This window comes from Erythrolamprus reginae, chromosome 2, assembly GCF_031021105.1.
Source record: "Erythrolamprus reginae isolate rEryReg1 chromosome 2, rEryReg1.hap1, whole genome shotgun sequence".
Lineage (NCBI taxonomy): Eukaryota > Metazoa > Chordata > Lepidosauria > Squamata > Dipsadidae > Erythrolamprus > Erythrolamprus reginae.
In genome coordinates, this window is record NC_091951.1 from 207,197,588 (window position 1) to 207,211,079 (window position 13,492).

Below are 13,492 nucleotides of genomic sequence, written 5' to 3' on the forward strand. Positions count from 1 at the left end.
TGACAAGCAAGTCAGTGAGGAAGCCTGATTCACTTAACAGCTGTGTTACTAACTTAACCACTGCAGTGATTCATTTGACAAATTTGCAAGAAAGATCATAAAATGAGGCAAAAAGTCAACAACTGTTTTGCTTAGGCAATGGAAATTTTGAGTTCAATTGAGGTCGTAAGTCTAGGACTACCTGTATGCAATGAAAAATATTTTTAAGAAAGCTGAAGCCCACAATTCAATGTGATAGTTTATTTTTGCAAAGGATTTTGGTTTATTTACAAAGATTAATAGGTCTCGGCTAATACCAATAGCACTTAGACTTATATAACATTTTACAGTGCTTTTACAGACCTCTCTAAGCGATTTAAGAGTCAGCATATTGTCCCCCAACAATGGTTCCTCATTTTACCCACCTTGGATGGATGGAAGGCTGAGTCAACCTTTAGCCTGGTGAGATTTGAACTGCTAAATTGCAGGCAGCCAGCAGGCAGCAGAAGTAGCCAGCCTGCACTACTCCACTCTAACCACTGCACCACCAAGGCTCATCACCATATTTGAAGCTTTGTTCTGCCAATTCAACTTTGAGAGGTCCTTAAATTTAAGATGTTAGATGATTCCTCTTAATGCGTTAGAACAGTGATGGCAAACCTTTTTTTCCCCTCGGGTGCCGAAAGTGCATGCGCATGCACTATCACGCAGGCACGAGTGCCCACACCCATAATTCAATGCCTGGGTAAAGCAAAAACAGCTTCCCCCTCCCTCTGGAGGCCGGAAACGGCCTGTTTCCCAACTTCTGATAGACCAAGTAGGCTCATGTTTTGCCCTCTCCAGGCTCCAAAGGCTTCCCTGGAACCAGGGGAGGGTATAAACACCCTCTCCCATCCTTCCAGAGATTCTCTGGAAGCCAAAAATGCCCTCCCAGAGCCTCTCTGCGAGGCAAAAATCAGGTGGCCGGCACACACATGCATGTTGGAGCTGAACTAGGGCAATGACTCACATGCCAGCAGATATGGCTCTGCGTGCCACCTGTGGCACCTGTGCCATAGGTTTGCCATCACTGCTTTAGAACAATGGTCCAGTTTAGAACCTTTCCTGTTCTGTGGACCAGCAGAATGTGGGGAAGGAGCAGATGGATTTATGTGCATGCCTGCTGCTTGCACTAATAGAGCTTCACACATACACACCCGCTGCTGCGTAGGGTTAGGGACTCATGCTATAGGATGTATTGGAGCAGCTATCATGATCCTACCCATGCTTTCTGAGAAACCATGGGTATTGATCCAACATATCTCAAGGGTATCAAGGGAGCTTGTGCTATACCCATTTGGAAAATACTTCTTACCACCTCTCATGATTAGTCACTATGATATCCAAAAGCAGAAGTATTGCAAATCATTCAACATTACCATGTTTGTGAGGCTGCAGGTTTTCTTGGACCAGTGACATGTAAGACGTAGGCCAGTGATGGTGAACCTATGGAACGGGTGCCACAGATGGCACGTGGAGCCATATCTGCTGGCACGTGAACTGTTGCCCTGGCTCAACTCCAATATGTATATATGTGCCAGTCAGCTGATATTTGGCTCACACAGAGGCTCTGGGAGGGCGTTTTTGGCTTCCAGAGAGCCTGCAGTGGGATGGGGGAGGGCGTTTTTACCCTTCTTCGGTTCCGGGGAAGCCTGGAGCCTGGGACGGAGAAACATGAGCCTGCTGGGCCCACCAGAAATTGAGAAACAGGTCGTTTCCGGCCTCCAGAGGGTGGGGGAAGCTGTTTTTTCCCTCCCCAGGCATTGAATTATGGGTGTGGGCACTCACACGTGCACGAAAGTGCGTGCCCACGTTCTTTTGGAACCTGAGAAAAAAAAGGTTCGCCATCACTGGCATACGCTGATAGATAGGATACATCTTAAATTATGGAAAATATATTTAAGTCACAGTCACTCAGTAAACATTATTGCCCAGAATATCAATGATATTGTTTAAGGAAGAAAAAGTGCATAGAAGACAGATGGAGAGAACATGAACAATTAAATGTGTTCATTTTTATTTCCTTGTGTCTGATTAGAATATAATTTTATAACAAATACCTTCCCTTCCTTCCCAGGACTATTTTTCAGTAAAGTAGTAGAGAAGAGCAAACTGCGTTGACATTTTTTCTTATCGCACATACTTACTTGCCCTTTCCCCGTTCAAGTTATTCATATTTTGTCAGCTTGGAATTGCAACATGTAGTAGGTATCAGGACTGCTACACATCAGCAAATAATAGCTCAAAATAAATGACCAGACAATCTCTGAGCTGCCATGCAACCTGAGGATCTCACAGCAGCAGGCCTGGGCAGACATCCAGCCTTGTCTACAGCTAGTAACCTACACCGTAGTGCTTTTGCAATACTGAACAAGAGTTGGCAGGATAATGCCAAAATCCAACCACTTGCACTTGTGGGACTTGCAAGGTAATCCTAGCTGGTCCTTGTCAAGATGCACATCTAAATAGTACCAGTCCAAATTACATACTCTATATATTCTGTCAGAGGATCTTTCTTTCTTTCTTTTTTCTGAGTTCTTTGCTTATTGTATATTTTGCATTATATAATATGACAGTTACTCAACCTCATCATGGGAAGGTGTGACAAGGGTGGAATTGAGTCTTCTATGCCAGGGGTGGAAGGCATTGTAACTTTAGGGAAAGGAAGTAAAGCTGCTAATCATGCTTACAAATGTTTTTTATTGATTATTTAATGTTCTGCTACTATGAACGGAGCTTCCTAAACAGCCAGTGCCCTCCTGTTTATCTTTCAGGGAAGAAAAAAAGCTGAAAATCTGGTAGTTCTGGTTCTCACGAATGGATCCAAAATTTATAAAGATTTTTTTTAAATGTGTGGGGGAGTGCAAGAAAGAGGGAGTAGTACTTAGAGCTCCAGTTGGAAGTCAGGTTGAAGGAATGAGGAAACTTGGTGAATCCTTCCACTTTTGCAACATCTGGTGATCAGTCTTCCCCATTTGTAATAGTCCCCCATTGCTGTAGGTTTGCATCATAGGTCATGTTAGATCCATGACAGTAACCTTTCTTCCTGCAGCTTCTCTTGAGATGTAAAACTTGATGAACACAACTGGCCTTATCCCAGAAGAAGGCCATACTTCACTTATACAAAATAAAGGTCTCTGCTTCAAGTCTCAGTTTCTACAGTTAACAGTGTTCAAGCAGGGCTGGGAAAATTGTCAGCTTTGAGGCCTGGTAATCAAAACAAGCAACGTTGTGTAAGGCAGATCAATGGTCTGACTCAGTGGAACAATCCAACTTCATATTTCATTGCTGAGTTAATAATCAAGTGGGAGATTGCAAAAGGTAAACCATCTGCTACAGCTTGGAGTAGTCCGTCAAATTAAGCTGGAGATAATTAATTGGCCAAATTTTCCATCTGTGATCTTCTAAGGAGCCTGCTTTCCTGGTTGGCATTCTATTTTTTTTTTATTTTATTAATAGAGTTGAAAGGGACCGTTAGGTCATCGAGTCCAACCCGCTGCCTGAGCAGGAAACCCTACAGCACCCCAGCCAAATGGAAGTCCAATCTCCTCTTGAAGGTGTCCAGAGTTGGGGAGTTCACCACCTCCCCTGGCAGGCAGTTCCATTGGTTGATCGCTCTGACCGTCAGGAAGTTCTTCCTTATTTCCAGGTTGAATCTCTCCTTGGTCAGCTTCCAACCATTGTTCCTCGTCCGGCCCTCTGGTGCCCTGGGGAATAAAGAGACCCCCCTCCTCACCGTGGCAACCCCTCAAGTATCTGTAAACTGCTATCATGTCCCCTCTAGACCTTCTTTTTTCTAGGCTGTCCATGCCCAGTTCTCTCAATCTCTCTTCGTAAGTCTTGGTTTCGAGTCCCCTAATCATTTTGGTTGCTCTTTTTTGCACCTTCTCCAGAGTTTCAATGTCTTTTTTGTAGTGAGGTTACCAAAATTGGATGCAGTACTCCAGGTGGGGTCTGACCAGGGCATAGTAGAGTGGTATTAGTACTTCCCTGGTCTTGGAGCGTATTCCTCTGTTGATGCACACCCTGATTTAGGCCTTTCTTCTTTCCTGCTCTTTGTACAGCTGCCGAACCAGTAACAGAAAAAGCCTGATCCTGACAAGTACATCACCAACGCTGCCACGACCCCACTCTCCACTCCCAGGTCATATTGGTGAGTTAGGCCCTTGGCCCTCTGCCTTCCAAGAATCCCAGCCTTGGAGTGCCTCCTACATTGTATGAGCCTCAAAAGAAAATTCCAGGCATTTTAAGGCCTGATTTTCTCTTCTTGCCTAGAGACAATTTATTCCTTAATTAAGCTGCCTGTTTAGACTGAATATGTTACTAAGAAAGAACATCTTATATCCCAATTGTTAATGTCCCTATCCAGAAATTCATTGTCCTTTTTAAAAAAAAGAAAAATCAATCTCTTTGTTTTTCAATCTTTGCTCTGTCCCTTGTTTTTAAAGTGTGGGATTCCTTCTCATTATCAGAACTGAGGTAAAAATGTGATGATTGTGTGTGTTGTGGTAGTGGGGAGTGTGTTCCATAATTTTGTACAACATAATTTTGTTGTACCTATTTGCCATTGTGAGGCAAAATGTCCACAGAAATCTGAATTTATGCTCATTCGTGCCTTATTCATCCTTATGGGTTTGTGTATTTAACAGCAAGCACGACATTGACTCCAAAGCAGTCCTATGAAAATTATTCAGAAGCAGTTTTGGTCTTAACTGGTGCATCCGTCTTTCTGTAATTTTCCATACTGTAAAACCATCTTATCCATCATTCTAACTCTCTGAAGTTGTATGTCCACTGGCCTGATTTTCCATCTTTCCTGTAATTAGTTTCTAATCCACCATTTAACACTCAATCAAAAAACCATTGTTGTGTTTGGGCCAATGGTCTGTCCGTCCGTCCGTCCGTCCGTCCGTCCATCCACCATCCATCCATCCACCCACCCACCCACCATCCATCCATCCATCCATCCATCCATCTGTTTCTTGGCTTCATTCTGTCTGCTGTTTTCATATTTAACAAGCTTCTTTGTGCCCTTTTCAATCTTCCTAACTAACTGTTGTTGTACCATCTTGGCTAATTTTTCAAACTCTAGAATTTGCTGGCTCCTAGAAATAGATTATGGTTTTGGTCATAGGTCAATAGCAGCCTCATAGAAGAACATGTTGATTTTATTTTGTATGTTCCTACCTTGTCCTGTCTGCAGGTAGCAGCCCCCTTGACAGTCCTCGGAATTTCTCCCCCAACACACCAGCCCATTTTTCCTTCGCTTCTTCCCGCAGGTAAGAGGAGCTCTACATCTCTGGGACTTAAGAGAAACATAAATCGCATAGAAGATCCACCGGGCACCCATCCTTTATAGTCCTTTACCTATCAGCTGTTAGCAGTCCGCAAGAACAGACTGAAACTGTAATATTTCCTCTGTAGGAAAGTGACATGCCAGAATTAGAGTGAGAAAGCTGCTGGCCTATCTCTGGAAAACAACAAAAAAGCTAATCTGTTTATATTTTTAAAAAGACCAAACTCTTATGCTCTTCGTATTTGCAGTCTTGGGTATTTGCTTCTTTCCTTCTAAGGTGATGCTTGGTCTTTATGAATTCAAGCCTGCCATTATAATACAGGAATTAGACCATTCTCAGCCACAACCTTTCCATATTTGGTTCACTCAGCTTCCTGGCTCTTGTAAACTTTGAAGGAGAATGCAGGATTTTGGCTATTGTTCTAGTATTTGATCTATTAAGCCATCCCGTTAGGGACATTTGAGGTTATGGAAGAATTTCCCATCTGCTCCCTACTTCCCATCTGCTCTCTGTTCTTTTTATAGACAGGCACATACAACATCTCCTGCCCACCTCCACCCACAAAACCAAAGGAACAGACTGTGAGGTTCCATCAGGCCCTTAGCAAAATATTGAGTAAATCCATTCTGGGTTGTTTACATTTTTTTTGGTCGGCAATTTTTTGCATTGCACCTAAAGGCAAGAGTGCTTTTATAACTTGAATTGCTTTTTATTCGTAAAGCCTATGCTTGATAAAGTTTATGTAATCAAATTAGATGGAAGATATTGGAATTATATAATTGCAATCTGGTACACTCTGAATTATTGATATGGTTAATTGATAGTAAAAAGGGGAGGTATAACCCAAATTACAGTCATTATTATATCACAAAAAACTTTTTTCTGAAGGAATGTTCTACATTACTAGGTGCTTGGCTAAAAATACTTGAGCCACATGAACGTCTTACAGCAGGAAAGAACACGTTGTATCTGCTTCTTACCACACATACCTGTTCCTGGGTAGATTGATTTTTACATATATTATCTTAAATGGCATTTTTGGAGGTCATACAGATTTGTATTGGACAACAGGCAGCCAAAGGTTTTGGTATACAGGACCTATAGGAAAAGAAACCAACTTTGCAAGTAAATTCATGAACCTTTGAATCAAAAGTTTCAGTTATTGCACAGAAATGTCGTCCACACGGAGCCATTCAATATTAATATATTGCTGAAGAATCAGTACAGATTTGGGCTGGTGACACAGTATAGCCTTGGCGGGTCAGGATGAACAAATGTACCTGGGGAGAGAAGTACAAAACCATGCTGGAATGTAACAATATTGACCCTTTGATTTAATATTTCCAATCTAGTGCTTTCCATTTGAGTGGGATTGTTACCCATTTGATCAATATGAGCAATGCTAACTCATCTGGAAACATCAGTTTAGGGAATGATGTTTTAAGCACTACTCTGCAATCTTAGAGATATAAAAGCAGATTTACATTTATTTGGTGAGGGTTTATTACAAATCGGGGCTCATTCATCATATTTTATAGTTAAAATATGAGCGACATGATATTGTCATCCATTCTTAATAATCACTTAGCTACCCTGTGCTGCATTTGTCTTATTTCTTTCTTTCAACAGAATAAAAGTATGAACCTCCACAGCTGTTGATGGCCTTAGCATTAATCATATACATTTTAAATCCACTAGTAGGTTTTGATATGACCAAGATTTAGAGGGCAAGTAAAATTTTATCACAGATCAGCATTTTCTCAGTTTAACATCTTGTGGTGGGTGCTGATTTTTTAGAATCTTACATTTCCTAGATTAAAAACATTTAGCATTAAACTAGTTTTTATAAGATACTGTACATTTTTTCAAAAATCTGTTAAATGACCCAGAATCCTCCTAGAAGCTAAATTTGACCTCCTCTTGTCAATATTACCGTATTTTTCAGAGTATAAGACACACAGGAGTATAAATACTGTACCAAAAAATACTGTAGTTATTTACAATAAATGACATTTCAGCAGATGAGATACAATTGACTGAACTTGTATTTATGACAAAATTGCTTTTTGTAATCAGGATTAATTCTGCCTTTCATTCTTAAAATTTAATGGAATATTACAGTTATATTAAGATAAGGATACATGGGATGATGGAATCTGTGTGAAAAGTAGCAGTTATTTACTTACATCCCAGTGATAGTAATACATGTATCGCAGCATTTGCCCAGGGATGTTGTCACACACATTATGTGATTTGCCCCAAACTCATCCCATCTTGAGTATTCCCATTTTTATATTCACCCTGTTACTTTCAGGGCAGATGGCCGGCGTTGGTCTTTGGCTTCCCTACCATCATCTGGATATGGAACCAACACTCCAAGTTCTACAGTATCAGTAAGATAAACAAAAACTGTCTAGATAAAAGAGCTCTTTTATAGGCCAGTGTTGCTTATGAAACACTATGCCTGGAGAACTAGAAATAATGTATGTGTTCAGAAGAAATTGCTAAAACCAGATCACCAGAGGACAACTGCTCACACAAAACAACACCATCAAGGAAGTTTTATAGGCAGCGTACGCTGCATAATGCGAGTCATCCAAGAGGCCAGGGAAAAAAATGATTCAGTCTCTGCTGTTAAGGCACATTAGTCCTCTTCTAGGGAAAATGTTTACATAATGTTAAGCTCTCTGATTTGATAGGTGAGATAATGGAACAGATTGGATCTGCCTGTTCCCTCTAATTCCACAGAGTTGGCTGCAGTCACATGTATACTCTATAATGTGCATGGTCCACTGCTTGTAATGCCATGCAAGCTTCTTGGTTACAGATGAACGTGCATTTAATTCTCATGCGGCAGGTCATGTGGGTAGCATGCCAGTGGCTTTAGTTCAATCTCTTTTCACTGCTAAGGAGTAGTAGGCTTACCCCCCAAAATATGAAGGATCCTGCTGGTTAGTATTGACAGTACTGAAGTGCATAAGCCAGTGATCTGACTTGGTGTAAAGAGCTTTAGATGGATTGCAATATATGTACAGGTAGTTTTTCACTTATGACTACCATTGAGCACAAAGTTTCTGTTGCTAAGTGAAATATTTTGTTAAGTGAATTTTGCCCCATTTTACGACTTTTCTTGCCACAATTGTTAAGTGAATCATAGCAGTTGTCCAGTTAGTAACATGGTTGCTAACTGAATCCAGTCTCCGCATTGACTTTGCTTGTCAGAAGGTCCCAAAGGGTGATCACGTGGCCCTGGGACATTGCAACCGTGATAAGTATGAGTCAGTTGTCAAACATCTGAATTTTGATCATGTGACCAAGGGGATGCTGCAATGTGTGAAAAATGGTCGTCACTTTTTTCAGTGAAGTTGTACAGTCACTAAATGAACTATTGTAAGCCAAGGACTACCTGTAATTAGCACTTGGATTACATTTTGCTTTTTCGCCAAGTATTGTGGGATGTATTGAAAAGCTGAACATCCCATTTAGAGGAACTGGAGATATCCCAGAAATAGCTTTACTTCAGTGTGAGGTTTGGAATCTCTCTCTCTTTCTCTGTCTCACACACAAACACACACACACACTAACTGCTGCATCTCAACATTGGTGAATGGTCTCATGGCCAGCTCTGTCCTTTCTATTCCTCACAGTCGTCCTGCTCCTCCCAAGAGCGCCTTCACCAGCTGCCTTATCAGCCCACTGTGGATGAGCTGCACTTCTTGTCCAAGCATTTTGGCAGCACTGAGAGTATAACCGATGATGACGGGGGGCGGCGGTCTCCCGCAGTGCGACCCCGGTCCCGGAGCCTCAGGTAAGGATGGAGGAGCCAAGACAAGCTTAAACAGCAATACATTTCAGATTATGACATACAAAAAATATCTGCTTTCTAATTTTTTTCCCCTCTGCACGATCAATTCTGCATCATGTGCTTTCTTTTTTTCTGTCTCTTTATCAACCCTGAAGGTTTTCTGTCTCTTTATCAACCCCGAAGGGACACTTTATGCCAGAGAGTTTAAAACAACCCCCATATGGAATCCTACAACAGCTATCTATTTAAGCGAGTTATTGATGTCTACCATGGTTTTACAAATTGAAACAGTTAGAGATGCTTCTTTGCTACCTGACCTAAAAACTATAGGATTGCTATGAAGCATGGGCATATATCTCTTAAGTAATTACGGTACTCTTATCCCTAAATTAGCATCACCCAAAGCAAGTATGATCTACTTTTTAAGGAATGGACTTAGTTTTCTAAAGGGGAAATGGAATGGAATAGAACATGCCATATCATTTATCACAAAATAATTACAAAACATTACACCAGTGAATTTGAAATACATTGCAGTTTACACTTTTAAAGAGACGGCCTTATGTACACTACACTTATCAATGTCCCATTGGTTCTTTCTTCTGAGAAGATCAATTTGCCATTCTGATATGAGCCAAATGGGAAGTGTGAAAGAAAAGTTAAACTAACTGTATTGAAAGGTTCCTGCAGTACAGTTAGTGAAATACATCCATAATCAAAGGGCTCTGTTGCAATTCTGTTCTACCAGCCTTCCCAGTTTACTCTCTTCTAGATATGTGGTAATACAGTTTCCAGAATTCCATGCTGGTTGAAACTGCTAGGAATTGTAGTCTCATGCATCTGATGAACAATAGGTTGGGGAAGGATGTCATACTGTTTCCAAAGTGGTGGCAATATTTTTACAATATTTCCTATATTATTAGGCACTATCTTAATCAAATATTAAACTTTCAAAATACAGTAGAAGAGGGATCTCATTTTGTAGGTTTCACCTTTTATTGCAATCATACCTGATGTAGATGGTAACCTGGACATAAGATGGGGGTTATCATTGCATCCTTTACCATCCCCGCGGACCTTATCCCAGTTTGTTACCTATTGTTGACCGTTGATTTTGTGCACTCTTTCACTGGTGTGTAATGATTACTGGTTATGGAAGTGTGTGCACTAAGAGTAGGGTTATTTCAAGTTGTGAGATCTACTTTGCTTTTTTTCTAGACTCAGCAGTTTACTCCAGATGCAATATACTGGCTCATTAGGACAGATGTGCACTTAGGATAAGCTCACACTTAACCAGAAAATTGTTTTCAGTGTTCACAACAATGTTGCACAAATAGTTTTCCTTCCTTCCTTCCTGCGCACACAATTTTTCCCCCCAGCCATGTCAGCAGGCAGAGTTTTCTTCTAATACTTAAATAGTTTAGAGTGAGAAACCTGTAGAAATGTATATAGATATATTTTACTACATACCTAATTGCCATTTGCCAACCTCTACAATACAGTATATACTGCCTCCCTGGATAAAGTAAAATAAACACGGTATGATATTTTCAAATAAAATTGAGGGAAATAGAAAGTGTAAAGAAATGGAAAAGACTATCACCAAGAACTGATTTGTGATTTATTTATTTTTTTGCAGCCCGGGCCGGTCTCCATCCTCCTATGACAATGAGATAGTAATGATGAATCATGTTTACAAGGAGCGATTCCCCAAGGTAAGGGTTGAGTAGGAAAAAGAGCCTAATCACTAAAAACTGTTTTACATAGGAAAAAAAGCTGCGGCCAAGCTGGAGGCAGAAAGTTTGGGTCCATCCCACCTTCTTATTTTTGACATTTAAATGAATTTGAGAATGAACAGGATCATTTTAGATTGTCTCTTTTTCTCCAGAATATTTTAATATTCCAATAAAAGACTTGAGAAAAGAAACAAAGTCAGAGGACAACAGGTTTATTGATACTAGAATAGAACAAATACTTTTTTAAAGAAAACCTCTCTAATATCCTGAATAATTCCCTTTAAAAAGACAGTAGTAAAGGAATATGATCCAGGTCTATTTCCCACCCCCTTCCCTCCCTCTCTCCCACCTTCTCTCTTTCTCTCTGATAATCCAGACTATGGTTAATGCAGTACAAATTTTGAGGGTAAAGATTCTCAGATTCTTTTCTGGGCTTAAAAAAATGGGGCTTAGTCTGAATTATTGGGACTGTCCTTTTTTACCTTATTCAAGAATTTTTTCTTATCCTAATAGGCCACAGCGCAGATGGAGGAGAAGCTACAGGTTTTCATTAAGTCTTATGAGCCAGACAGTGTGTTGCCTTTGGCTGATGGGGCGCTCAGTTTCATCCACCACCAAGTCATTGAACTGGCGCGAGACTGTTTGGCCAAGTCCCAGGAGGGTCTCATCACTACTGTCTATTTCTATGAGTTGCAAGAGAACATGGAGAAGCTGTTGAAAGATGTGAGTGTCAGCAGCCCAGGAAAGAAAATATCAGAAATATAAATAAACCTTATAGACAGTTTGATTCAAGAGGGGTCTGGAAAAGCATGTTGACTTGGAGTAGCCTTTATGAGGAAAAAATAGATTTAAGTGATGGAAGTTGGAAAGGCTGCTTATATGATGAACCTAGTCAGCTAGTGGAATTAGAGGCTCCAATAATGAGCTCGTGGCAAGGTAGCTTTGGTAAGTCTGTGGTCTTACATAATGGCAGGCTAATTCCTCCACTAACGAGCCATCTCTTTTGTTGCTTGTAGGCTTATGAACGCTCTGAGAGTGAAGAGGTGACCTTTGTCACTCAACTGGTGAAGAAGCTACTCATTATCATCTCCCGTCCAGCTCGCCTACTAGAATGCCTGGTGAGGCATAGAAGGGTGGAGTGCATGCATATGTGTGGGTGTGCTTTAAATCGGCAGAAGGACCCAAAGTATGTGCCCCTGTTGTCAATAGATTTTTATATATGAACATAACATAAGCCTTACTTAGTGACTATGTAACATTTCACATAGGAAAAAATCATCATGTAATTAACAGGTAGTGGAAATGGGAGTATTGCAGTTGGGAAAAAGATTATTATACTTTGGTCTTCCTTTCCCCTTGTTTATATTTATTTCATTGGGCCTTAAAATTTGCTTGTGATATTGTGGGGTTATGGTAGGCTGCACAGTGACCGCACACACCCGATTCTTAACGATGCAGACACAAAAATAGATAGACACATGTACACAAAACCTCTACCTTCTTGCAGCTATCTTTGCTGCACTGAATTCATAAGAAAGGGGTGAGTGATGAGTTCCCCTTGTCCTAGCAACTGAGATGGTAAGTCAGGTATATTATAGCTCACCTGCTTCAGCTGTTTCCCATTCCATTCATGCATGCATATGAATTGCCATGGTCTTTATTTGGAGCAGATACAGATCAAAACAATGGTTCTGGGCAGAAGTGGTTTGTAGGACATAAGAGCAAGAAAAAGCCAAGGCCTCAGCATGTATCCACATCAGCAGCAGCATTAGCAGCTCAAGGAAGGAACAGGTAGAAGGGAAAAGAAAACACTAGAAGCACTGGATGAGGCAAGTGAGCTATGACATTTAGGAAGTCTTTGAATACTTTCTTATAGATACTGTTGTCAGACAGAAAGGCATTCATTTTTAATTAAAAAGAAGAAAATGATTTAAAATGCAAGAACCAAAAAACCAGGCAGTATGAACATAATTTAGGTGATAGAGAAGGTTTTTCATTAAGACTCATTTTTCATTCCAATAAATCTGAGGACACGCTATCCCGCTTTGCTCCTAGTGTGTACAGACATGAGCCATTACTTAAAGGCTAGGAAATTAGAAGCAAGGAAAAGCTGCTCTCAGAAATTATTTATACAATAGAAAATGGAAGAGACACCATTAAGAATGATGAAGTATTTAAATCAATCAAAGCATCGGGAAATAATTCAGAGTGATAAGTGGAAGGACACACATCTGTTTTTTATCACACTTACATTGTAGCAACCTGTTTTCAGTACTTTTGAAGAGCAGGTCTGGTAATTTCTATTGCTGTCAAATGTGAAAGCTAGGTTTCTAACCAATACATGATGTTTTAACTATATTACTGTAAATTTAAAAGATACTGATTATTTTCCAACACTTAAAGGTTCGAATAAGTTATTCAATTTATGAATGATTGTTTAGCGACCATAGACACCTCCCCCCACAAAAAATTACAATCTGATTTTGAAGTTCAAATAGCTATAATAACCCCAATCATAGGATTATATTTTAGGTGATGGTCAACCAACTCACCTTTACGGCCATGTACAGCATCATACAGTCATGTGACTGACTTTACAGCCTTTTTTTTGCTGATTTGTGGCATTTACTTCCAAT

General features: G+C 40.3%; 1 protein-coding gene across 1 annotated transcript in view; it reads left to right on the forward strand.

Moving 5' to 3' along the window:
* MAST1 (microtubule associated serine/threonine kinase 1) overlaps positions 1-13,492 on the forward strand; it is a 59,871-nt gene that overhangs the window by 15,739 nt on the left and 30,640 nt on the right. Inside the window, exons 2-8 of the mRNA XM_070741490.1 lie at positions 4,083-4,171; positions 5,222-5,297; positions 7,630-7,708; positions 8,963-9,123; positions 10,760-10,835; positions 11,370-11,579; positions 11,873-11,974. Coding sequence (XP_070597591.1) covers positions 4,083-4,171; positions 5,222-5,297; positions 7,630-7,708; positions 8,963-9,123; positions 10,760-10,835; positions 11,370-11,579; positions 11,873-11,974 — 793 coding nt within the window. The remainder of the gene's footprint in view (positions 1-4,082; positions 4,172-5,221; positions 5,298-7,629; positions 7,709-8,962; positions 9,124-10,759; positions 10,836-11,369; positions 11,580-11,872; positions 11,975-13,492) is intronic.